The 26,754-nt window shown below is 47.6% G+C and overlaps 1 protein-coding gene across 11 annotated transcripts in view; it reads left to right on the forward strand.

Annotated features, from left to right (window-relative positions):
* LOC148451010 (uncharacterized) overlaps positions 1-26,754 on the forward strand; it is a 130,604-nt gene that overhangs the window by 84,586 nt on the left and 19,264 nt on the right. For all 11 annotated transcript variants that reach the window (XM_088462382.1, XM_088462385.1, XM_088462384.1 and 8 more), the window contains 9 exons: positions 17,179-17,337; positions 17,446-17,532; positions 17,623-17,781; positions 19,338-19,421; positions 19,518-19,634; positions 20,913-21,056; positions 21,709-21,768; positions 25,266-25,427; positions 26,486-26,614. In XM_088462382.1, coding sequence (XP_088318508.1) covers positions 17,179-17,337; positions 17,446-17,532; positions 17,623-17,781; positions 19,338-19,421; positions 19,518-19,634; positions 20,913-21,056; positions 21,709-21,768; positions 25,266-25,427; positions 26,486-26,614 — 1,101 coding nt within the window. The remainder of the gene's footprint in view (positions 1-17,178; positions 17,338-17,445; positions 17,533-17,622; positions 17,782-19,337; positions 19,422-19,517; positions 19,635-20,912; positions 21,057-21,708; positions 21,769-25,265; positions 25,428-26,485; positions 26,615-26,754) is intronic.

Genomic DNA, 26,754 nt, shown 5'->3' on the forward strand with positions numbered 1-26,754 from the left:
CACTACTGCTATCTCACATGTGTAATACCTCACAGTCCTGTGTATACATCAGTAACATCAGCCACAGCTCAGCCAGCATAGAGACACCCACTACTGCTATCTCACATCTGTAATACCTCACAGTCCTGTGTATACATCTGTAACATCAGCCACAGCTCAGCCAGCATAGAGACACCCACTACTGCTATCTCACATCTGTAATATCTCACAGTCCTGTGTATACATCTGTAACATCAGCCATAGCACAGCCAGCATAGAGACACCCACTACTGCTATCTCACATCTGTAATACCTCACAGTCCTGTGTATACATCTGTAACATCAGCCACAGCACAGCCAGCATAGAGACACCCACTACTGCTATCTCACATCTGTAATACCTCACAGTCCTGTGTATACATCTGTAACATCAGCCACAGCACAGCCAGCATAGAGACACCCACTACTGCTATCTCACATCTGTAATACCTCACAGTCCTGTGTATACATCTGTAACATCAGCCACAGCTCAGCCAGCATAGAGACACCCACTACTGCTATCTCACATCTGTAATACCTCACAGTCCTGTGTATACATCAGTAACATCAGCCACAGCACAGCCAGCATAGAGACACCCACTACTGCTATCTCACATCTGTAATACCTCACAGTCCTGTGTATACATCTGTAACATCAGCCACAGCACAGCCAGCATAGAGATACCCACTACTGCTATCTCACATCTGTAATACCTCAGTCCTGTGTATACATCTGTAACATCAGCCACAGCACAGCCAGCATAGAGATACCCACTACTGCTATCTCACATCTGTAATACCTCACAGTCCTGTGTATACATCTGTAACATCAGCCACAGCACAGCCAGCATAGAGATACCCACTACTGCTATCTCACATCTGTAATACCTCAGTCCTGTGTATACATCTGTAACATCAGCCACAGCACAGCCAGCATAGAGACACCCACTACTGCTATCTCACATCTGTAATACCTCACAGTCCTGTGTATACATCTGTAACATCAGCCACAGCACAGCCAGCATAGAGACACCCACTACTGCTACCTCACATCTGTAATACCTCACAGTCCTGTGTATACATCTGTAACATCAGCCACAGCTCAGCCAGCATAGATACACCCACTACTGCTATCTCACATCTGTAATACCTCACAGTCCTGTGTATACATCTGTAACATCAGCCACAGCACAGCCAGCATAGAGACACCCACTACTGCTATCTCACATCTGTAATACCTCGCAGTCCTGTGTATACATCTGTAACATCAGCCACAGCACAGCCAGCATAGAGACACCCACTACTGCTATCTCACATCTGTAATACCCCATAGTCCTGTGTATACATCTGTAACATCAGCCACAGCACAGCCAGCATAGAGACACCCACTACTGCTATCTCACATCTGTAATACCTCACAGTCCTGTGTATACATCTGTAACATCAGCCACAGCACAGCCAGCATAGAGATACCCACTACTGCTTTCTCACATCTGTAATACCTCAGTCCTGTGTATACATCAATAACATCAGCCACAGCTCAGCCAGCATAGAGACACCAACTACTGCTATCTCACATCTGTAACACCTCACAGTCCTGTGTATACATCTGTAATACCTCACAGTCCTGTGTATACATCTGTAACATTAGCCACAGCACAGCCAGCATAGAGACACCCACTACTGCTATCTCACATCTGTAATACCTCACAGTCCTGTGTATACATCTGTAATACCTCACAGTCCTGTGTATACATCTGTAACATTAGCCACAGCACAGCCAGCATAGAGACACCCACTACTGTTATCTCACATCTGTAATACCTCACAGTCCTGTGTATACATCTGTAACATCAGCCACAGCACAGCCAGCATAGAGACACCCACTACTGCTATCTCACATCTGTAATACCTCACAGTCCTGTGTATACATCTGTAACATCAGCCACAGCTCAGCCAGCATAGAGACACCCACTACTGCTATCTCACATCTGTAATACCTCACAGTCCTGTGTATACATCTGTAACATCAGCCACAGTACAGCCAGCATAGAGACACCCACTACTGCTATCTCACATCTGTAATACCTCACAGTCCTGTGTATACATCTGTAACATCAGCCACAGCACAGCCAGCATAGAGACACCCACTACTGCTATCTCACATCTGTAATACCTCACAGTCCTGTGTATACATCTGTAACATTAGCCACAGCACAGCCAGCATAGAGACACCCACTACTGCTATCTCACATCTGTAATACCTCACAGTCCTGTGTATACATCTGTAATACCTCACAGTCCTGTGTATACATCTGTAATACCTCACAGTCCTGTGTATACATCTGTAACATCAGCCACAGCTCAGCCAGCATAGAGACACCCACTACTGCTATCTCACATCTGTAATACCTCACAGTCCTGTGTATACATCTGTAACATCAGCCACAGCACAGCCAGCATAGAGACACCGACTACTGCTATCTCACATCCGTAATACCTCACAGTCCTGTGTATACATCTGTAATACCTCACAGTCCTGTGTATACATCAGTAACATCAGCCACAGCACAGCCAGTATAGAGACACCCACTACTGCTATCTCACATCTGTAATACCTCACAGTCCTGTGTATACATCTGTAATACCTCACAGTCCTGTGTATACATCTGTAACATCAGCCACAGCTCAGCCAGCATAGAGACACCCACTACTGCTATCTCACATCTGTAATACCTCACAGTCCTGTGTATACATCTGTAACATCAGCCACAGCACAGCCAGCATAGAGACACCCACTACTGCTATCTCACATGTGTAATACCTCACAGTCCTGTGTATACATCAGTAACATCAGCCACAGCTCAGCCAGCATAGAGACACCCACTACTGCTATCTCACATCTGTAATACCTCACAGTCCTGTGTATACATGTGTAACATCAGCCACAGCACAGCCAGCATAGAGACACCCACTACTGCTATCTCACATCTGTAATACCTCACAGTCCTGTGTATACATCTGTAACATCAGCCACAGCTCAGCCAGTATAGAGACACCCACTACTGCTATCTCACATCTGTAATACCTCACAGTCCTGTGTATACATCTGTAACATCAGCCACAGCTCAGCCAGCATAGAGACACCCACTACTGCTATCTCACATCTGTAATATCTCACAGTCCTGTGTATACATCTGTAACATCAGCCATAGCACAGCCAGCATAGAGACACCCACTACTGCTATCTCACATCTGTAATACCTCACAGTCCTGTGTATACATCTGTAACATCAGCCACAGCACAGCCAGTATAGAGACACCCACTACTGCTATCTCACATCTGTAATACCTCACAGTCCTGTATATACATCTGTAACATCAGCCACAGCACAGCCAGCATAGAGACACCCACTACTGCTATCTCACATCTGTAATACCTCACAGTCCTGTGTATACATCTGTAATACCTCACAGTCCTGTGTATACATCTGTAACATCAGCCACAGCTCAGCCAGTATAGAGACACCCACTACTGCTATCTCACATCTGTAATACCCCATAGTCCTGTGTATACATCTGTAACATCAGCCACAGCACAGCCAGCATAGAGACACCCACTACTACTATCTCACATCTGTAATACCTCACAGTCCTGTGTATACATCTGTAACATCAGCCACAGCTCAGCCAGTATAGAGACACCCACTACTGCTATCTCACATCTGTAATACCCCATAGTCCTGTGTATACATCTGTAACATCAGCCACAGCACAGCCAGCATAGAGACACCCACTACTGCTATCTCACATCTGTAATACCCCATAGTCCTGTGTATACATCTGTAACATCAGCCACAGCTCAGCCAGCATAGAGACACCCACTACTGCTATCTCACATGTGTAATACCTCACAGTCCTGTGTATACATCAGTAACATCAGCCACAGCACAGCCAGCATAGAGACACCCACTACTGCTATCTCACATCTGTAATACCTCACAGTCCTGTGTATACATCTGTAACATCAGCCACAGCTCAGCCAGCATAGAGACACCCACTACTGCTATCTCACATCTGTAATACCTCAGTCCTGTGTATACATCTGTAACATCAGCCACAGCTCAGCCAGCATAGAGACACTCAATACTGCTATCTCACATCTGTAATACCTCACAGTCCTGTGTATACATCTGTAACATCAGCCACAGCACAGCCAGCATAGAGACACCCACTACTTCTATCTCACATCTGTAATACCTCACAGTCCTGTGTATACATCTGTAACATCAGCCACAGCACAGCCAGCATAGAGACATCCACTACTGCTATCTCACATCTGTAATACCTCACAGTCCTGTGTATACATCTGTAACATCAGCCACAGCTCAGCCATAGAGACCCACTACTGCTATCTCACATCTGTAATACCTCAGTCCTGTGTATACATCAGTAACATCAGCCACAGCTCAGCCAGCACAGAGACACCCACCACTGCTATCTCACATCTGTAATACCTCACAGTCCTGTGTATACATCTGTAACATCAGCCACAGCACAGCCAGTATAGAGACACCCACTACTGCTATCTCACATCTGTAATACCTCACAGTCCTGTATATACATCTGTATCATCAGCCACAGCACAGCCAGCATAGAGACACCCACTACTGCTTTCTCACATCTGTAATACCTCACAGTCCTGTGTATACATCAGTAACATCAGCCACAGCACAGCCAGCATAGAGACACCCACTACTGCTATCTCACATCTGTAATACCGCACAGTCCTGTGTATACATCTGTAATACCTCACAGTCCTGTGTATACATCAGTAACATCAGCCACAGCACAGCCAGTATAGAGACACCCACTACTGCTATCTCACATCTGTAATACCTCACAGTCCTGTGTATACATCTGTAATACCTCACAGTCCTGTGTATACATCTGTAACATCAGCCACAGCTCAGCCAGCATAGAGACACCCACTACTGCTATCTCACATCTGTAATACCTCACAGTCCTGTGTAAACATCTGTAACATCAGCCACAGCACAGCCAGCATAGACACCCACTACTGCTATCTCATATCTGTAATACCTCACAGTCCTGTGTATACATCTGTAACATCAGCCACAGCTCAGCCAGCATAGAGACACCCACTACTGCTATCTCACATCTGTAATACCCCATAGTCCTGTGTATACATCTGTAACATCAGCCACAGCACAGCCAGCATCAGAGACACCCACTACTGCTATCTCACATGTGTAATACCTCACAGTCCTGTGTATACATCAGTAACATCAGCCACAGCTCAGCCAGCATAGAGACACCCACTACTGCTATCTCACATCTGTAATACCTCACAGTCCTGTGTATACATCTGTAACATCAGCCACAGCTCAGCCAGCATAGAGACACCCACTACTGCTATCTCACATCTGTAATACCTCACAGTCCTGTGTATACATCTGTAACATCAGCCACAGCACAGCCAGTATAGAGACACCCACTACTGCTATCTCACATCTGTAATACCTCACAGTCCTGTGTATACATCTGTAACATCAGCCACAGCTCAGCCAGCATAGAGACACCCACTACTGCTATCTCACATCTGTAATATCTCACAGTCCTGTGTATACATCTGTAACATCAGCCATAGCACAGCCAGCATAGAGACACCCACTACTGCTATCTCACATCTGTAATACCTCACAGTCCTGTGTATACATCTGTAATACCTCACAGTCCTGTGTATACATCTGTAACATCAGCCACAGCTCAGCCAGTATAGAGACACCCACTACTGCTATCTCACATCTGTAATACCCCATAGTCCTGTGTATACATCTGTAACATCAGCCACAGCACAGCCAGCATAGAGACACCCACTACTGCTATCTCACATGTGTAATACCTCACAGTCCTGTGTATACATCAGTAACATCAGCCACAGCACAGCCAGCATAGAGACACCCACTACTGCTATCTCACATCTGTAATACCTCACAGTCCTGTGTATACATCTGTAACATCAGCCACAGCTCAGCCAGCATAGAGACACCCACTACTGCTATCTCACATCTGTAATACCTCACAGTCCTGTGTATACATCTGTAACATCAGCCACAGCTCAGCCAGCATAGAGACACTCAATACTGCTATCTCACATCTGTAATACCTCACAGTCCTGTGTATACATCTGTAACATCAGCCACAGCACAGCCAGCATAGAGACCCCACTACTGCTATCTCACATCTGTAATACCTCACAGTCCTGTGTATACATCTGTAACATCAGCCACAGCTCAGCCAGCATAGAGACACCCACTACTGCTATCTCACATCTGTAATACCTCACAGTCCTATGTATACATCTGTAACATCAGCCACAGCACAGCCAGCATAGAGACACCCACTACTATCTCACATCTGTAATACATCACAGTCCTGTGTATACATCTGTAATACCTCACAGTCCTGTGTATACATCAGTAACATCAGCCACAGCACAGCCAGTATAGAGACACCCACTACTGCTATCTCACATCTGTAATACCTCACAGTCCTGTGTATACATCTGTAATACCTCACAGTCCTGTGTATACATCTGTAACATCAGCCACAGCTCAGCCAGCATAGAGACACCCACTACTGCTATCTCATATCTGTAATACCTCACAGTCCTGTGTATACATCTGTAACATCAGCCACAGCTCAGCCAGCATAGAGACACCCACTACTGCTATCTCACATCTGTAATACCTCACAGTCCTGTGTATACATCTGTAACATCAGCCACAGCACAGCCAGCATAGACACCCACTACTGCTATCTCATATCTGTAATACCTCACAGTCCTGTGTATACATCTGTAACATCAGCCACAGCTCAGCCAGCATAGAGACACCCACTACTGCTATCTCACATCTGTAATATCTCATAGTCCTGTGTATAGATCTGTAACATCAGCCACAGCACAGCCAGCATAGAGACACCCACTACTGCTATCTCACATCTGTAATACCTCACAGTCCTGTGTATACATCTGTAACATCAGCCACAGCTCAGCCAGCATAGAGACACCCACTACTGCTATCTCACATCTGTAATATCTCACAGTCCTGTGTATACATCTGTAACATCAGCCATAGCACAGCCAGCATAGAGACACCCACTACTGCTATCTCACATCTGTAATACCCCATAGTCCTGTGTATACATCTGTAACATCAGCCACAGCACAGCCAGCATAGAGACACCCACTACTGCTATCTCACATCTGTAATACCCCATAGTCCTGTGTATACATCTGTAACATCAGCCACAGCTCAGCCAGCATAGAGACACCCACTACTGCTATCTCACATGTGTAATACCTCAGTCCTGTGTATACATCAGTAACATCAGCCACAGCACAGCCAGCATAGAGACACCCACTACTGCTATCTCACATCTGTAATACCTCACAGTCCTGTGTATACATCTGTAACATCAGCCACAGCTCAGCCAGCATAGAGACACCCACTACTGCTATCTCACATCTGTAATACCTCAGTCCTGTGTATACATCTGTAACATCAGCCACAGCTCAGCCAGCATAGAGACACTCAATACTGCTATCTCACATCTGTAATACCTCACAGTCCTGTGTATACATCTGTAACATCAGCCACAGCACAGCCAGCATAGAGACACCCACTACTTCTATCTCACATCTGTAATACCTCACAGTCCTGTGTATACATCTGTAACATCAGCCACAGCTCAGCCATAGAGACCCACTACTGCTATCTCACATCTGTAATACCTCAGTCCTGTGTATACATCAGTAACATCAGCCACAGCTCAGCCAGCACAGAGACACCCACTACTGCTATCTCACATCTGTAATACCTCACAGTCCTGTGTATACATCTGTAACATCAGCCACAGCACAGCCAGTATAGAGACACCCACTACTGCTATCTCACATCTGTAATACCTCACAGTCCTGTATATACATCTGTATCATCAGCCACAGCACAGCCAGCATAGAGACACCCACTACTGCTTTCTCACATCTGTAATACCTCACAGTCCTGTGTATACATCAGTAACATCAGCCACAGCACAGCCAGCATAGAGACACCCACTACTGCTATCTCACATCTGTAATACCGCACAGTCCTGTGTATACATCTGTAATACCTCACAGTCCTGTGTATACATCAGTAACATCAGCCACAGCACAGCCAGTATAGAGACACCCACTACTGCTATCTCACATCTGTAATACCTCACAGTCCTGTGTATACATCTGTAATACCTCACAGTCCTGTGTATACATCTGTAACATCAGCCACAGCTCAGCCAGCATAGAGACACCCACTACTGCTATCTCACATCTGTAATACCTCACAGTCCTGTGTATACATCTGTAACATCAGCCACAGCACAGCCAGCATAGACACCCACTACTGCTATCTCATATCTGTAATACCTCACAGTCCTGTGTATACATCTGTAACATCAGCCACAGCTCAGCCAGCATAGAGACACCCACTACTGCTATCTCACATCTGTAATACCCCATAGTCCTGTGTATACATCTGTAACATCAGCCACAGCACAGCCAGCATAGAGACACCCACTACTGCTATCTCACATGTGTAATACCTCACAGTCCTGTGTATACATCAGTAACATCAGCCACAGCTCAGCCAGCATACAGACATCCACTACTGCTATCTCACATCTGTAATACCTCACAGTCCTGTGTATACATCTGTAACATCAGCCACAGCACAGCCAGTATAGAGACACCCACTACTGCTATCTCACATCTGTAATACCTCACAGTCCTGTGTATACATCTGTAACATCAGCCACAGCTCAGCCAGCATAGAGACACCCACTACTGCTATCTCACATCTGTAATATCTCACAGTCCTGTGTATACATCTGTAACATCAGCCATAGCACAGCCAGCATAGAGACACCCACTACTGCTATCTCACATCTGTAATACCTCACAGTCCTGTGTATACATCTGTAATACCTCACAGTCCTGTGTATACATCTGTAACATCAGCCACAGCTCAGCCAGTATAGAGACACCCACTACTGCTATCTCACATCTGTAATACCCCATAGTCCTGTGTATACATCAGTAACATCAGCCACAGCTCAGCCAGCATACAGACACCCACTACTGCTATCTCACATCTGTAATACCTCACAGTCCTGTGTATACATCTGTAACATCAGCCACAGCACAGCCAGTATAGAGACACCCACTACTGCTATCTCACATCTGTAATACCTCACAGTCCTGTGTATACATCTGTAACATCAGCCACAGCTCAGCCAGCATAGAGACACCCACTACTGCTATCTCACATCTGTAATATCTCACAGTCCTGTGTATACATCTGTAACATCAGCCACAGCACAGCCAGTATAGAGACACCCACTACTGCTATCTCACATCTGTAATACCTCACAGTCCTGTATATACATCTGTAACATCAGCCATAGCACAGCCAGCATAGAGACACCCACTACTGCTATCTCACATGTGTAATACCTCACAGTCCTGTGTATACATCAGTAACATCAGCCACAGCACAGCCAGCATAGAGACACCCACTACTGCTATCTCACATCTGTAATACCTCACAGTCCTGTGTATACATCTGTAACATCAGCCACAGCTCAGCCAGCATAGAGACACCCACTACTGCTATCTCACATCTGTAATACCTCACAGTCCTGTGTATACATCTGTAACATCAGCCACAGCTCAGCCAGCATAGAGACACTCAATACTGCTATCTCACATCTGTAATACCTCACAGTCCTGTGTATACATCTGTAACATCAGCCACAGCACAGCCAGCATAGAGACCCCACTACTGCTATCTCACATCTGTAATACCTCACAGTCCTGTGTATACATCTGTAACATCAGCCACAGCTCAGCCAGCATAGAGACACCCACTACTGCTATCTCACATCTGTAATACCTCACAGTCCTATGTATACATCTGTAACATCAGCCACAGCACAGCCAGCATAGAGACACCCACTACTATCTCACATCTGTAATACCTCACAGTCCTGTGTATACATCAGTAACATCAGCCACAGCACAGCCAGTATAGAGACACCCACTACTGCTATCTCACATCTGTAATACCTCACAGTCCTGTGTATACATCTGTAATACCTCACAGTCCTGTGTATACATCTGTAACATCAGCCACAGCTCAGCCAGCATAGAGACACCCACTACTGCTATCTCATATCTGTAATACCTCACAGTCCTGTGTATACATCTGTAACATCAGCCACAGCTCAGCCAGCATAGAGACACCCACTACTGCTATCTCACATCTGTAATACCTCACAGTCCTGTGTATACATCTGTAACATCAGCCACAGCACAGCCAGCATAGACACCCACTACTGCTATCTCATATCTGTAATACCTCACAGTCCTGTGTATACATCTGTAACATCAGCCACAGCTCAGCCAGCATAGAGACACCCACTACTGCTATCTCACATCTGTAATATCTCACAGTCCTGTGTATAGATCTGTAACATCAGTCACAGCTCAGCCAGCATAGAGACACCCACTACTGCTATCTCACATCTGTAATACCTCACAGTCCTGTGTATACATCTGTAACATCAGCCACAGCACAGCCAGTATAGAGACACCCACTACTGCTATCTCACATCTGTAATACCTCACAGTCCTGTATATACATCTGTAACATCAGCCATAGCACAGCCAGCATAGAGACACCCACTACTGCTATCTCACATCTGTAATACCTCACAGTCCTGTGTATACATCTGTAACATCAGCCACAGCACAGCCAGTATAGAGACACCCACTACTGCTATCTCACATCTGTAATACCTCACAGTCCTGTATATACACCTGTAACATCAGCCACAGCACAGCCAGCATAGAGACACCCACTACTGCTATCTCACATCTGTAATACCTCACAGTCCTGTGTATACATCTGTAATACCTCACAGTCCTGTGTATACATCTGTAACATCAGCCACAGCTCAGCCAGTATAGAGACACCCACTACTGCTATCTCACATCTGTAATACCCCATAGTCCTGTGTATACATCTGTAACATCAGTCACAGCACAGCCAGCATAGAGACACCCACTACTGCTATCTCACATCTGTAATACCTCACAGTCCTGTGTATACATCTGTAACATCAGCCACAGCACAGCCAGCATAGAGACACCCACTACTGCTATCTCACATCTGTAATACCTCACCGTCCTGTGTATACATCTGTAACATCAGCCACAGCACAGCCAGCATAGAGACACCCACTACTGCTATCTCACATCTGTAATACCTCACAGTCCTGAGTATACATCTGTAACATCAGCCACAGCACAGCCAGCATAGAGACACCCACTACTGCTATCTCACATCTGTAATACCTCACAGTCCTGTGTATACATCAGTAACATCAGTCACAGCACAGCCAGCATAGAGACACCCACTACTGCTATCTCACATCTGTAATACCTCATAGTCCAGTGTATACATCTGTAACATCAGCCATAGCACAGCCAGCATAGAGACACCCACTACTGCTATCTCACATCTGTAATACCTCACAGTCCTGTGTATACATCTGTAACATCAGCCACAGCTCAGCCAGCATAGAGACACCCACTACTGCTATCTCACATGTGTAATACCTCACAGTCCTGTGTATACATCTGTAACATCAGCCACAGCACAGCCAGCATAGAGACACCCACTACTGCTTTCTCACATCTGTAATACCTCACAGTCCTGTGTATACATCTGTAACATCAGCCACAGCTCAGCCAGGATAGAGCCACCCACTACTGCTATCTCACATCTGTAATACCTCACAGTCCTGTGTATACATCAGTAACATCAGCCACAGCTCAGCCAGTATAGAGACACCCACTACTGCTTTCTCACATCTGTAATACCTCACAGTCCTGTGTATACATCTGTAACATCAGCCACAGCACAGCCAGCATAGACACCCACTACTGCTATCTCACATCTGTAATACCCCATAGTCCTGTGTATACATCTGTAACATCAGCCACAGCTCAGCCAGCATAGAGACACTACTACTGCTATCTCACATCTGTAATATCTCACAGTCCTGTGTATACATCAGTAACATCAGTCACAGCACAGCCAGCATAGAGACACCCACTACTGCTATCTCACATCTGTAATACCTCACAGTCCTGTGTATACATCTGTAACATCAGCCACAGCTCAGCCAGCATAGAGACACCCACTACTGCTATCTCACATGTGTAATACCTCACAGTCCTGTGTATACATCTGTAACATCAGCCACAGCACAGCCAGCATAGAGACACCCACTACTGCTTTCTCACATCTGTAATACCTCACAGTCCTGTGTATACATCTGTAACATCAGCCACAGCTCAGCCAGGATAGAGCCACCCACTACTGCTATCTCACATCTGTAATACCTCACAGTCCTGTGTATACATCAGTAACATCAGTCACAGCACAGCCAGCATAGAGACACCCACTACTGCTATCTCACATCTGTAATACCTCACAGTCCTGTGTATACATCTGTAACATCAGCCACAGCACAGCCAGTATAGAGACACCCACTACTGCTATCTCACATCTGTAATACCTCACAGTCCTGTATATACATCTGTAACATCAGCCACAGCACAGCCAGCATAGAGACACCCACTACTGCTATCTCACATCTGTAATACCTCACAGTCCTGTGTATACATCTGTAATACCTCACAGTCCTGTGTATACATCTGTAACATCAGCCACAGCTCAGCCAGTATAGAGACACCCACTACTGCTATCTCACATCTGTAATACCCCATAGTCCTGTGTATACATCTGTAACATCAGTCACAGCACAGCCAGCATAGAGACACCCACTACTGCTATCTCACATCTGTAATACCTCACAGTCCTGTGTATACATCTGTAACATCAGCCACAGCACAGCCAGCATAGAGACACCCACTACTGCTATCTCACATCTGTAATACCTCACCGTCCTGTGTATACATCTGTAACATCAGCCACAGCACAGCCAGCATAGAGACACCCACTACTGCTATCTCACATCTGTAATACCTCACAGTCCTGAGTATACATCTGTAACATCAGCCACAGCTCAGCCAGCATAGAGACACTACTACTGCTATCTCACATCTGTAATATCTCACAGTCCTGTGTATACATCAGTAACATCAGTCACAGCACAGCCAGCATAGAGACACCCACTACTGCTATCTCACATCTGTAATACCTCACAGTCCTGTGTATACATCTGTAACATCAGCCACAGCTCAGCCAGCATAGAGACACCCACTACTGCTATCTCACATGTGTAATACCTCACAGTCCTGTGTATACATCTGTAACATCAGCCACAGCACAGCCAGCATAGAGACACCCACTACTGCTATCTCACATCTGTAATACCTCACAGTCCTGTGTATACATCTGTAACATCAGCCACAGCTCAGCCAGCATAGAGACACCCACTACTGCTTTCTCACATCTGTAATACCTCACAGTCCTGTGTATACATCTGTAACATCAGCCACAGCTCAGCCAGGATAGAGACACCCACTACTGCTATCTCACATCTGTAATACCTCACAGTCCTGTGTATACATCAGTAACATCAGTCACAGCACAGCCAGCATAGAGACACCCACTACTGCTATCTCACATCTGTAATACCTCATAGTCCAGTGTATACATCTGTAACATCAGCCATAGCACAGCCAGCATAGAGACACCCACTACTGCTATCTCACATCTGTAATACCTCACAGTCCTGTGTATACATCTGTAACATCAGCCACAGCTCAGCCAGCATAGAGACACCCACTACTGCTATCTCACATGTGTAATACCTCACAGTCCTGTGTATACATCTGTAACATCAGCCACAGCACAGCCAGCATAGAGACACCCACTACTGCTTTCTCACATCTGTAATACCTCACAGTCCTGTGTATACATCTGTAACATCAGCCACAGCTCAGCCAGGATAGAGCCACCCACTACTGCTATCTCACATCTGTAATACCTCACAGTCCTGTGTATACATCAGTAACATCAGCCACAGCTCAGCCAGTATAGAGACACCCACTACTGCTATCTCACATCTGTAATACCTCAGTCTGTGTATACATCTGTAACATCAGCCACAGCACAGCCAGCATAGACACCCACTACTGCTATCTCACATCTGTAATACCCCATAGTCCTGTGTATACATCTGTAACATCAGCCACAGCTCAGCCAGCATAGAGACACTACTACTGCTATCTCACATCTGTAATATCTCACAGTCCTGTGTATACATCTGTAACATCAGCCACAGCACAGCCAGCATAGAGACACCCACTACTGCTTTCTCACATCTGTAATACCTCACAGTCCTGTGTATACATCTGTAACATCAGCCACAGCTCAGCCAGGATAGAGCCACCCACTACTGCTATCTCACATCTGTAATACCTCACAGTCCTGTGTATACATCTGTAACATCAGCCACAGCTCAGCCAGCATAGAGACACTACTACTGCTATCTCACATCTGTAATATCTCACAGTCCTGTGTATACATCTGTAACATCAGCCACAGCACAGCCAGCATAGAGACACCCACTACTGCTTTCTCACATCTGTAATACCTCACAGTCCTGTGTATACATCTGTAACATCAGCCACAGCTCAGCCAGGATAGAGACACCCACTACTGCTTTCTCACATCTGTAATACCTCACAGTCCTGTGTATACATCTGTAACATCAGCCACAGCTCAGCCAGGATAGAGCCACCCACTACTGCTATCTCACATCTGTAATACCTCACAGTCCTGTGTATACATCAGTAACATCAGCCACAGCTCAGCCAGTATAGAGACACCCACTACTGCTATCTCACATCTGTAATACCTCAGTCTGTGTATACATCTGTAACATCAGCCACAGCACAGCCAGCATAGACACCCACTACTGCTATCTCACATCTGTAATACCCCATAGTCCTGTGTATACATCTGTAACATCAGCCACAGCTCAGCCAGCATAGAGACACTACTACTGCTATCTCACATCTGTAATATCTCACAGTCCTGTGTATACATCTGTAACATCAGCCACAGCACAGCCAGCATAGAGACACCCACTACTGCTTTCTCACATCTGTAATACCTCACAGTCCTGTGTATACATCTGTAACATCAGCCACAGCTCAGCCAGGATAGAGCCACCCACTACTGCTATCTCACATCTGTAATACCTCACAGTCCTGTGTATACATCTGTAACATCAGCCACAGCACAGCCAGCATAGAGACACCCACTACTGCTTTCTCACATCTGTAATACCTCACAGTCCTGTGTATACATCTGTAACATCAGCCACAGCTCAGCCAGGATAGAGCCACCCACTACTGCTATCTCACATCTGTAATACCTCACAGTCCTGTGTATACATCAGTAACATCAGCCACAGCTCAGCCAGTATAGAGACACCCACTACTGCTATCTCACATCTGTAATACCTCAGTCTGTGTATACATCTGTAACATCAGCCACAGCACAGCCAGCATAGACACCCACTACTGCTATCTCACATCTGTAATACCCCATAGTCCTGTGTATACATCTGTAACATCAGCCACAGCTCAGCCAGCATAGAGACACTACTACTGCTATCTCACATCTGTAATATCTCACAGTCCTGTGTATACATCTGTAACATCAGCCACAGCACAGCCAGGATAGAGCCACCCACTACTGCTATCTCACATCTGTAATACCTCACAGTCCTGTGTATACATCTGTAACATCAGCCACAGCACAGCCAGTATAGAGACACCCACTACTGCTATCTCACATCTGTAATACCCCATAGTCCTGTGTATACATCTGTAACATCAGCCACAGCTCAGCCAGCATAGAGACACTACTACTGCTATCTCACATCTGTAATATCTCACAGTCCTGTGTATACATCTGTAACATCAGCCACAGCACAGCCAGCATAGAGACACCCACTACTGCTATCTCACATCTGTAATACCTCACAGTCCTGTGTATACATCTGTAACATCAGCCACAGCACAGCCAGTATAGAGACACCCACTACTGCTATCTCACATCTGTAATACCACAGTCCTGTGTATACATCTGTAACATCAGCCACAGCACAGCCAGTATAGAGACACCCACTACTGCTATCTCACATCTGTAATACCACAGTCCTGTGTATACATCTGTAACATCAGCCACAGCACAGCCAGTATAGAGACACCCACTACTGCTATCTCACATCTGTAATACCTCACAGTCCTGTGTATACATCTGTAACATCAGCCACAGCACAGCCAGCATAGAGATGCCCACTACTGCTTTCTCACATCTGTAATACCTCACAGTCCTGTGTATACATCAGTAACATCAGCCACAGCACAGCCAGTATAGAGACACCCACTATTGCTATCTCACATCTGTAATACCTCACTGTTCTGTGTATACATCTGTAATTCCTCAAAGTCCTGTGTATACATCTGTAATATCGGCTCCTCACGCACAATTACAGCAGCACTGACCTGTTTCAGAAATTGCTAACCTCGTCGCACACAGTGATTACTCCGGCTGCGTAGGCAATCACGTTTGCTAATTTATGCACGCCCATGTAATGGCGGCGTTCAAACGGACAGGCACGCCTGCCTTTGCCCAACAACTCCCCCGTCACCACTCCCAAACGCTCACGGCCTGTCACTCACTCTGCGATAGATTCCTCTGTGCGCCTGTAATCGCAGTGCATGCGCAGTATGTAACCGTCGGCCGATCTGTGTACGCGGGTGCTATTGCGATCTCTGCTTCATCCGGCCCCAAGTACCACAGAGGTTTGGTCTGGAGTTCTATCTGCCACCTCTGTCACATTCTTTGTGTATTGCTCCTAGTTAATTCCTCCTCCCCGCCTCTTAGGACCACCCCCGTAGGCTGTGCTGCCATTACCGAGAGTCGGGTGGGCCATCTGGATTACTATAGGTCGTCACCTTATCAGCATTTGTTTTGTGCTCCTCAGTGGACCCGTCTTACTCGGCCATCGGTGGTCTGCAGAAGGTGGTGAGCGAGTTTGCTGAACTTACTTCGATAAGCCCTCTAGTGGCGGTCACTGCCCCTACGATCAGCACCAGTACCCAGGAGGCGAATGGACAAAAGAAGAGCAAGGAGTCCATGACAAGTGAGTGCACACGGGGCCCTTGTAGGTGCCCAGACATTCAGCATCAGATCGCAGCTCTGTGTTCTGACGCCGTGAGGCAAAAAGTAACTTCCAGAACAATCTCTGCAGCGCCCGTTTCTCGTCTGAGTGAGAGTGTTAGGCGATCCATACGGGACGCGCCAGGAGGTGCAGCGAGTGCCTGTTCCGCTGAGAACGGTAAGATAGGAGACCTTGTTTGCTAGATAAGTATTTGAGTCTTGTGCTTAGTCTTAGTTCCGTCTTCCTCCCTTTTTGTTTCTCCTTCAGGGGCCGCGGCCTATGCTGCCCTTTGTGGCTTGCAGAAGGTGGTCCATGGATTTGTAGAACAGGAATGTGTGAGTCCTATTTCTGCTGTCAGGCACAACCCACCCAACACCAGCCTGCGAGACCATCCGGGAAGGAGACAAGCCTATCCAGAGGAGGAAGGTAACATGAGATGATGAATGTCGGTTGCAGATTTGCAGTTAGTGTCCGTGGCGGCTTCCAGCCTGTGCGGCGTGTGGATCGCGGCTGCTCAAACCTCTAACTCTTCCGCGCGTCTGCAAGGGATTATCCCTTGAAAAAGGCCATGCCAGGCCGAAACATGTTGGGACCAGACACCACACCGCTCTCTAAACCGCACACTCTGTCAGTGATCAACGCCAGCATGCCCTCGGGACCCTCCACAAGCAGACGCGCGGAGGAGTTAGAGGATCGAGCAGCCGTGATCCACACGCCGCACACAAGCCAGAAGCCGCCACATGCCCTGACTGCATGTATGCAACTGCCCGCTCGGTCAGGTAGGTTGAGTACTTACGGGTCCGTTCGGCCCGTTCTCATTGTTTACCACGACCAGCTTTCTCCGTTATTACGGGTGATTACACCCGACAATGTATTCAAGAGTTTTAATTAATTTGGAACTACTGCTGTGTTCCCGCTGGCCCCGGTACCCAACCTGTAAGTGTAACAGACGGCACGAGCATAAACTGACAAACTATAGCAGACGCCATTCTCCCAACATTTTCTGCTGCAATATGGACATAAAACGCGCACAGGATCTGCAGAAACCTTCCCTATATCTCTCCTCCATCCCTCCCTCTGCCTCCCTTACCACCTCATCACCAAGACACTTGTGTCTCTGATTCACTACCATCACACATATACCCCCCCCCCTTCCCCCTTGTGCCAGTCTGTGTGTGTGTGTAGGGGGTCTTCAGATATATTCATTTACCGGCCACTGTAATTAATCACAATTACCCAACATTTCAATCCTGTATCCAGTCTGTTTCCTTAGTAGATCCGGTGTTCTCTGTCCATGTTTCCTCAGTAGATCCGGTGCTCTTCGTCCATGTTTCCTCAGTAGATCCGGTGCTCTTCGTCCATGTTTCCTCAGTAGATCCGGTGCTCTCCGTCCATGTTTCCTCAGTAGATCCGATGCTCTCCGTCCATGTTTCCTCTGTAGATCCGATGCGCTCCGTCCATGTTTCCTCAGTAGATCCAGTGCTCTTCGTCCATGTTTCCTCAGTAGATCTATTGCGCTCTATCCATGTTTCCTCAGTAGATCCGGTGCTCTCTGTCCATGTTCCCTCAGTAGATCCGGTGCCCTCTGTCCATGTTTCCTCAGTAGATCCGGTGTTCTCTGTCCATGTTTCCTCAGTAGATCCGGTGCACTCTGTCCATGTTCCCTCAGTAGATCTATTGCGCTCTGTCTTTGTTTCCTCAGTAGATCCGGTGCTCTCTGTCCATGTTCCCTCAGTAGATCCGGTGCCCTCTGTCCATGTTCCCTCAGTAGATCCGTTTTGCTTTGTCCATGTTTCCTCAGTAGATCCGGTGCTCTCTGTCCATGTTTCCTCAGTAGATCCGGTGCTCTCTGTCTATGTTTCCTCAGTAGATCCGGTGTTCTCTGTCCATGTTTCTTCAGTAGATCCGGTGCTTTCTGTCCATGTTTCCTCAGTAGATCCGGTGTGCTCTGCCCAGTTACTTCTCCTTTTCTCTCCCGTCAGCTGAATCGCCCCGTCATCAGGGATTCTCCCCAGCACCGACCAGTCGTTTTCTGTGTGACAATGGGAACTGGATGTCTGAAACCGGTAAGATACTATGAGCAGAAGGTGGGATCTGGTAATAATGTTCCGGAGATGTTACCTCCATCTTTCATTCATATTCTCCCTTCGCGCTCTCTATAGACTCCTCATACTCTGCCCTCAGCGGACTCCAGAAAGTGGTGAACGGCTTCTCGGAGATGAGTTGCGTCAGCCCATTCTCTGCTGTCAGCACCACCGCCAGTGAGCCGCCGACACAAGGTGAGCGATGGTTCTGCGCTGTGCTGACGTATCATCTGATCTGCCCTCAGGAAGCTTCTGTACATATTATGTGGTATATGTGATACAGGGTCCTGCCCTCTTCCTTCCCTCTTCCTGCCCTGTGTACCAGGCACCAGTCTCTGGGCCTGATTTAGCATAGGACGCTGCGATTTTACACGGATTCAGCTGTGAAAATACGCTAATGGCTGCCAAAGCACAGCCGGCATAAAGGCGCTCACTGCTGCCTTCTCATAGCCGCCCAATGTCGCTCTTCTACAAAAACATCGACGCACATCGGCCAGTCACACAGCATGTACAGCAGGTCTGACCATCCGCTGACACTGCACCCCTCCTCACACGCAGAGAGCTCTCATGCCGCAAATGCAATCGCAGTGGCTAATTTATTCAGACCCATGAGACGGCATTTAAACGGCCAGACACGCCTGCAGTTACCTCCCTCAAACACTGACTACTTGTCACTCACTCTGCAAATGGATCCTTTGCACGTATGTAATTCCAAAGCAACCTCAATACGAATTAAAGACATGCGCGGTGGTAAATAATCATTCGTAAATAATTTCTGCGTAAAGATCTGCATTGCGTCCACTGCTGAATGAGACCCTCTGCCCGGTGTATTTGAGGCACCGGTCTCTGCCCTGTGTATTTGAGGCACCAGTCTCTGCTCTGTTTATTTTAGGCACCAGTCTCTGTCCTATGCATCTGAGGCACCAGCCTATGCGTCTGAGGCACCTTTCTCTGCCCTATGTATCTGAGGCACCTGTCTCTGCCCTATGCATCTGAGGCACCTGTCTCTGCCCTATGCATCTGAGGCACCTGTCTCTGCCCTATGCATCTGAGGCACCTGCCTCTGCCCTATGCATCTGAGGCACCGGTCTCTGCCCTATCTATATGAGGCACCGGTCTCTACCATATGTATATGAGGCAACGGTGTCTGGCCCATGTATATGAGGCAGCGGTGTCTGGCCCATGTATATGAGGCAGCGGTGTCTGGCCCATGTATATGAGGCAGCGGTGTCTGGCCCATGTATATGAGGCAGCGGTGTCTGGCCCATGTATATGAGGCAGCGGTATCTGGCCCATGTATATGAGGCAGCGGTGTCTGGCCCATGTATATGAGGCAGCGGTGTCTGGCCCATGTATATGAGGCAGCGGTGTCTGGCCCATGTATATGAGGCAGCGGTGTCTGGCCCATGTATATGAGGCACTGGTCTCTGTTCTGTGTATCTGAGTGGTTTGTTTCTTTTTTTTCTTGTGCAGATTCCTCTTACTCTACCCCTAGTGGGCTCAAGAAGGTGATTAATGGGGTCCCTGACACTGGCTGTATGAGCCCCGTTACTGTGGCCAGTAACCTGTCCAGCGAGGGTGAACCGGATCCTGGTGTAAAGAGGAGATGTGACCGAGGTGATTGTATGGAGGAGTCTTATTTTTCTTACCTCTAATCCTCTGTCCATAGAACACTATGATGGTGGTGGTGGTGACCCTTTCCCTCCTCTGTCCATAGAACACTATGATGATGGTGGTGACCCTTTCCCTCCTCTGTCCATAGAACACTATGATGGTAGTAGTGGTGACCCTTTCCCTCCTCTGTCCATAGAACACTATGATGGTGGTGGTGGTGACCCTTTCCCTCCTCTGTCCATAGAACACTATGATGGTGGTGGTGGTGACCCTTTCCCTCCTCTGTCCATAGAACACTGTGGTGGTGCTGGTGACCCTTTCCCTCCTCTGTCCATAGAACACTGTGGTGGTGGTGACCCTTTTACCTCCCCTGTCCATAGAACGCTGTGGTGGTGGTGACCCTTTTACCTCTCCTGTCCATAGAACACTGTGGTGGTGGTGACCCTTTTACCTGCCCTGTCCATAGAACACTGTGGTGGTAGTGGTGTGGTGGTGACCCTTTTACCTCCCCTGTCCATAGAACACTGTGGTGGTGGTGACCCTTTTCCCTCCTCTGTCCATAGAAATGTGGTGATGGTGGTGGTGGTGACCCTTTCCCTCCTCAGATATTTTGCTGGCCCTAAGTGTGACCTGTGAATTTTCCTTCCGACCCCAGATAACAAGTCCTGGAAATTCCCGGCTGAAAGACAGACTCTCGCCTCTAACACCATATCCAGTAAGTGGCCCCTCTACGATACACCTTTACTTTATTTTGTCTCCTGCCGTTTCTTATAAAGTGGTTTGGTATATTATGTCCAGGGTCACCATGTTGACATTCATAATTGTGACACTGACGAAATGGTGACAACGTCAACAAGCAATTATAAAGCTATCCTGACATGTCTATTGTCCACGTTATCACTACCGACATCATAGCAGTTCTGGTTTCGACTCTATGAAAGTCGACATGGTGACTACCTACCTTATAAATTGGGAGGACTAATGTTATGGTGGGGCTTACTTAACATGGAGTACGGCTAGGTCAGTGATATCATGGTGTGGGTGGGGTTACTAAGTCTGTATCAATGTAGCAAGTGCTCCCCTGTCTGTGTGCTGCTCTTGTTGATTGATCTTTGTTGATCAGAACACTTCAGACTGGATCAGCTCGGGTACATTGTAATTTTGTCCTCATTCATTTTGTATTGCCTTTTCCAATTGTGTCACATCTATCCACTTTAATCATTTGTTTAAAAACTAATTCCTACACCCACTACTCACATACCTCTCCTTTATATATCACTTTTGGAGCTGCGCTCATACATTAGCAGCACTGTTCTTTCCATGTATTTTTGAACATTTAACAACTTTAATCCACACTGACTCTATATCTCACAGCCTCCACTCCAGTTTACATCTCAATTATTACCTTGTCCACAGCATAAACACCCTTACTTCACACAACCCCCATATTCTATGTCCACATAATCCTCTACTTTATCCGTCCCTCTCTTCCCCCTCCTGTTTCCTCCACTTGCTGTTCTTCCTTTTTTTTTCTCTCATCAGTCTGCTCCCAACCCTCTGCTTCTTTCCCCCACCTCTCCTATACCTCCACTCTCAACCACCTCCCTCCATGGTCTTGTTACCCCACTACTAAGCCCCATTCCCTCCTCGTTCTGTCTGTCACCTCCAGGGCTGCCAAGAGAAATTCTGGGCCCGGGTACTGCAACATCCTGTGGGACCACATCATGTATGGCTGCACCCATTTGTGAGTGGGTCTAGCATGAGATGCACCCACTCACAGGAGCATGGCATAGCACCCAGCAGCTGGAACTAAAGTAGTCACTACTGTATTAGGATGGCGGGACAGTCCCATAATAGCTGCATTTCTTGTCAGGCTGTATATAGATGCTAAAATGTAACACACAAATTAAAGTGCTTCTACTTTACTTTGTACATCTCTCATGTAAATAACACAAACAATCTATTTTCTATCATAGAGATAGATGTATGAAGGACTTAATTTTTACATAACATCAGGTCGTCTTATACACACACATTCCGCAGCACATATCCTAACCCACTGCTCCATGCTCCTTCTTCACTATCTACCCCTCTGTGTCGTCCCTGTCTGTCTGCCCTTCCCCTTTAGAATGTAAGATCTCACGAGCAGGGCCCTCATCCTCACGTGCTTCTCCTCCCCCTACTTATAGTATAATTTACTCCTAACTCCCTACAATGGCACCTACCACCTGGTTGCTCATGTCCTGCTGCTTGTGTTTTGCAGCTGAGTTTATAACCTTGTCCTTGTCCTGCATTGTTTTGTATTACTATTAACTGTTTTTCTTGTGTGCTCATTTATGTACTGTGTAAGGCGCTGCGGAACCTTTGTGGCGCCATATAAATAAAGGATAATAATAATAATGTCATGCTGTTGGTGGGGTTACTAAGCCAGGATCAGTGATGACATGGTGTAATTGGGGTTGCTAAGCCTGGCTCAGTTATGTCATGGTGTGGGAGGGGTTACTAAGTCTGGCTTAGGGATGGTACGGTGTGGGTGGGGTTACTAAGACTAGTTCTCTGATTATATGGCGTGGTTGGGGTTACTAAACCTGGATCAGTGATTATATGGTGTGGGTGAAGTTACTAAGCCTGGCTCAGTGATGATATGGTGTGGGTGGGGTTACTAAGCCCGGATAAGTGATGACACGGTGTAATTGGGGTTACTTAGCCTGGATCAGTGATCTCCTGGTGTAGGTGGGGTTACTAAGCCTGAATCAGTGATCTCATGGTGTGGGTGGGGTTACTAAGCCTGACTCAGTGATGATATGGTGTGGGTGGGGTCACAAAGCCTGGCTCAGTGATGATATGGTGTGGGTGGGGTTACTAAGCCATGTCATGGTGTGAGTGGAGTTACTAAGCCTAGATCAGTGATAATATGGTGTGGGTGGGGTTACTAATCCTGGATTAATGATGTGGATGGGGTTACTAAGCCTGGCTCAGTGATGATATGGTGTAGGTGGGGTTACTAAGCCTGGATCAGTGATCTCATGGTGTGGGTGGGGTTACTAAGCCTGGATCAGTGATCTCATGGTGTGGTTCTGGTTACTAAGGGCCTTATTCAGACCTGGCCACAAGTGCTGAGCGCTCGCAACCGGGTCGATGTCTGCCCACTGGGCATGCGCACGTCGGAGCCAGCTCCAACGTGCGCATGCGCGAGACCCGGCTAGAGACAGGCGCTCCGTCGCTACGGCTCTCACACCAAAGGGGGCGAGCTGTCGATTGTGATTGACAGTTCGCCCCGTTTGGGAGGCGGACAGGGGGGGTGGCCGGCCAAACGGAGGCGTTCCCGACGGAACGCTTGTTGTTTGTGGGCAGCTCCACTGACATCAGCGGTGATGTCAGTGGGGAGCTTCCTGCTCGATCAGAGTAGGATCGAGCAGGAAGCTCCCTGGGGCTTGCTTTGCCGAGACCCAACCTTAGGGTCTCGTCGCAAGCCCCGATGGTCGCGATGGTCCTGACCATCGCGACCATCAACGTGGTCGCTCGCTAGAGCTGTGGATGGTAACCCACAGCTTAGCTAGCGACCAGGAGGCCGCACTTCACACCACAAGCGGCCGCCCTCATTCAGAGCGACCGCTTTTATCTAGCGATCGACTCTGAATGAGGGCCTAAGTCTGGATCACTGATCTCATCGTGTGGGTGGAGTTACTAAATCTGGATGAGTGATGTCATGGTGTGAGTGGAGTTACTAAGCCTGGATCAGTGATGATATGGTGTGGGTGGGGTTACTAATCCTGGATCAGTGGTGTGGGTGGGGTTACTAAGCATGGATCAATGTCATGGATTGGGTGGGGTTACTAATCCTGGATCAATAGTGTGGGTGGGGTTACTAATCCTGGATCAATGGTGTGGGTGGGGTTACTAATCCTGGATCAATGATGTGATGGTTTGGGTGGGGTTACTAAACCTGGCTCAGTAATTTCATGGTTTGAGTGGGGTTACTAAGCATGGATCAGTGGTGCCATGGTGTGGGTGGAGTTACTAAGCCTGGCTCAGTGATTTCATGGTTTGGGTGGGGTTACTAAGCATGGATCAGTGGTGCCATGGTGTGGGGGGAGTTACTAAGCCTGGCTCAGTGATTTCATGGTGTGGGTGGGGTTACTAAGCATGGATCAGTAATGCAGTGTACGAGATTCCTCAGCCTTTACATTGTAGTGATTTTATCTCTTCCAGCCCATAATGACTCTGGACACTCACATGATTCATACTGCAGTGCCCGGAAATCCCCTGGCTCCAGCAGTCATTGTATTGACCTAACGCAGGAGGAGGAGCCACACTGTGCAAAATCCAGATTATCAACACAGGAAAACCAGAGGAAAACGCAGATCAGGGAAGGTAACGCGCACACAATGATTCCGGGCTTTCGGGCCTACACGTCAGGTGTAAAAGCCTTAGGCTGGGTACACGTCAGGGGTGAGAAGCCTTAGGCTGGGTTCAAGTCAGGGGTGAGAGCTTTAGGTTGGGTACATGTCAGGTTTAAGAGCCTTAGGCTGGGTACACGTCAGGGGGGAGAGCCTTAGGCTGGATACATGTCAGGGGTGAGAGCTTTAGGCTGGATACATGTCAGGGGGGGAGAGCCTTAGGCTGGGTACACGTCAGGGGGGGAGAGCCTTAGGCTGGGTACACGTCAGCTGTAAGAGCCATAGGCTGGGTACACGTCAGCTGTAGGAGCCTTAGGCTGGGTACACGTCAGCTGTAAGAGCATTAGGCTGGGTACGCGTCAGCTGTAAGAGCCTTAGGCTGGGTACACGTCAGCTGTAAGAGCCTTAGGCTGGGTACACGTCAGCTGTAAGAGCCTTAGGCTGGGTACACGTCAGCTGTAAGAGCTTTAGGCTGGGTGCACGTCAGGGGGGGGAGATCCTTAGGCTGGGTACATGTCAGGGGGGAGAGCTTTAGGCTGGGTACATGTCAGCTGTAAGAGCTTTAGGCTGGGTGCACGTCAGGAGGGGAGAGCCTTAGGCTGGGTACACGTCAGGGGGGGGAGAGCCGTAGGCTGGGTACACGTCAGGGGGGAGAGCCTTAGGCTGGATACACGTCAGGGGGGGAGAGCCTTAGGCTGGATACATGTCAGGGGGGGAGAGCCTTAGGCTGGGTACATGTCAGGGGGGAGAGCCTTAGGCTGGATACACGTCAGGTGTGAGAGCCTTAGGCTGGGTACATGTCAGGGGGGGGAGAGCCTTAGGCTGGGTACATGTCAGGGGGGAGAGCCTTACTGTAGACCTTTTTCATATATCTTTGAATGCCTGTTATGCTCCATCAAACCAACAAATACACTGATTAATATGAAATAATTATGTAAAGTTCACTAATTTACATATGTCCAATCTAATGTCTGGGACTGTATAACCTTATATCTAACCATATGCCATTTATCCCTGACGGCTGGGCCACAGAATTATCCAGCAGCCAGTCATTAGGTAACAGAACCAGCGGCCAATGCATCGATCTTACTGAGGAGGAGGAAACGCTGACTAAACCCAAAGTATTCAGCTCAGGAGTTCCCGGGACATTCTCACATTCAGGTAACACGTGTGCTGTATAGTATCTGATAGCAGCAATGCAGAGGCAATGTCTCGCTGGGTTATATTAAAAGGCCCTGTGTCTTGTAGATCCCTATGATAATGCCCCACGTCTTGTAGGGCCCTGTGGTAAGACCCCGCAT

Source organism: Taudactylus pleione, unplaced genomic scaffold (genome assembly GCF_031769625.1).
Source record: "Taudactylus pleione unplaced genomic scaffold, aTauple2 ptg001222l, whole genome shotgun sequence".
Classification (NCBI taxonomy): domain Eukaryota; kingdom Metazoa; phylum Chordata; class Amphibia; order Anura; family Myobatrachidae; genus Taudactylus; species Taudactylus pleione.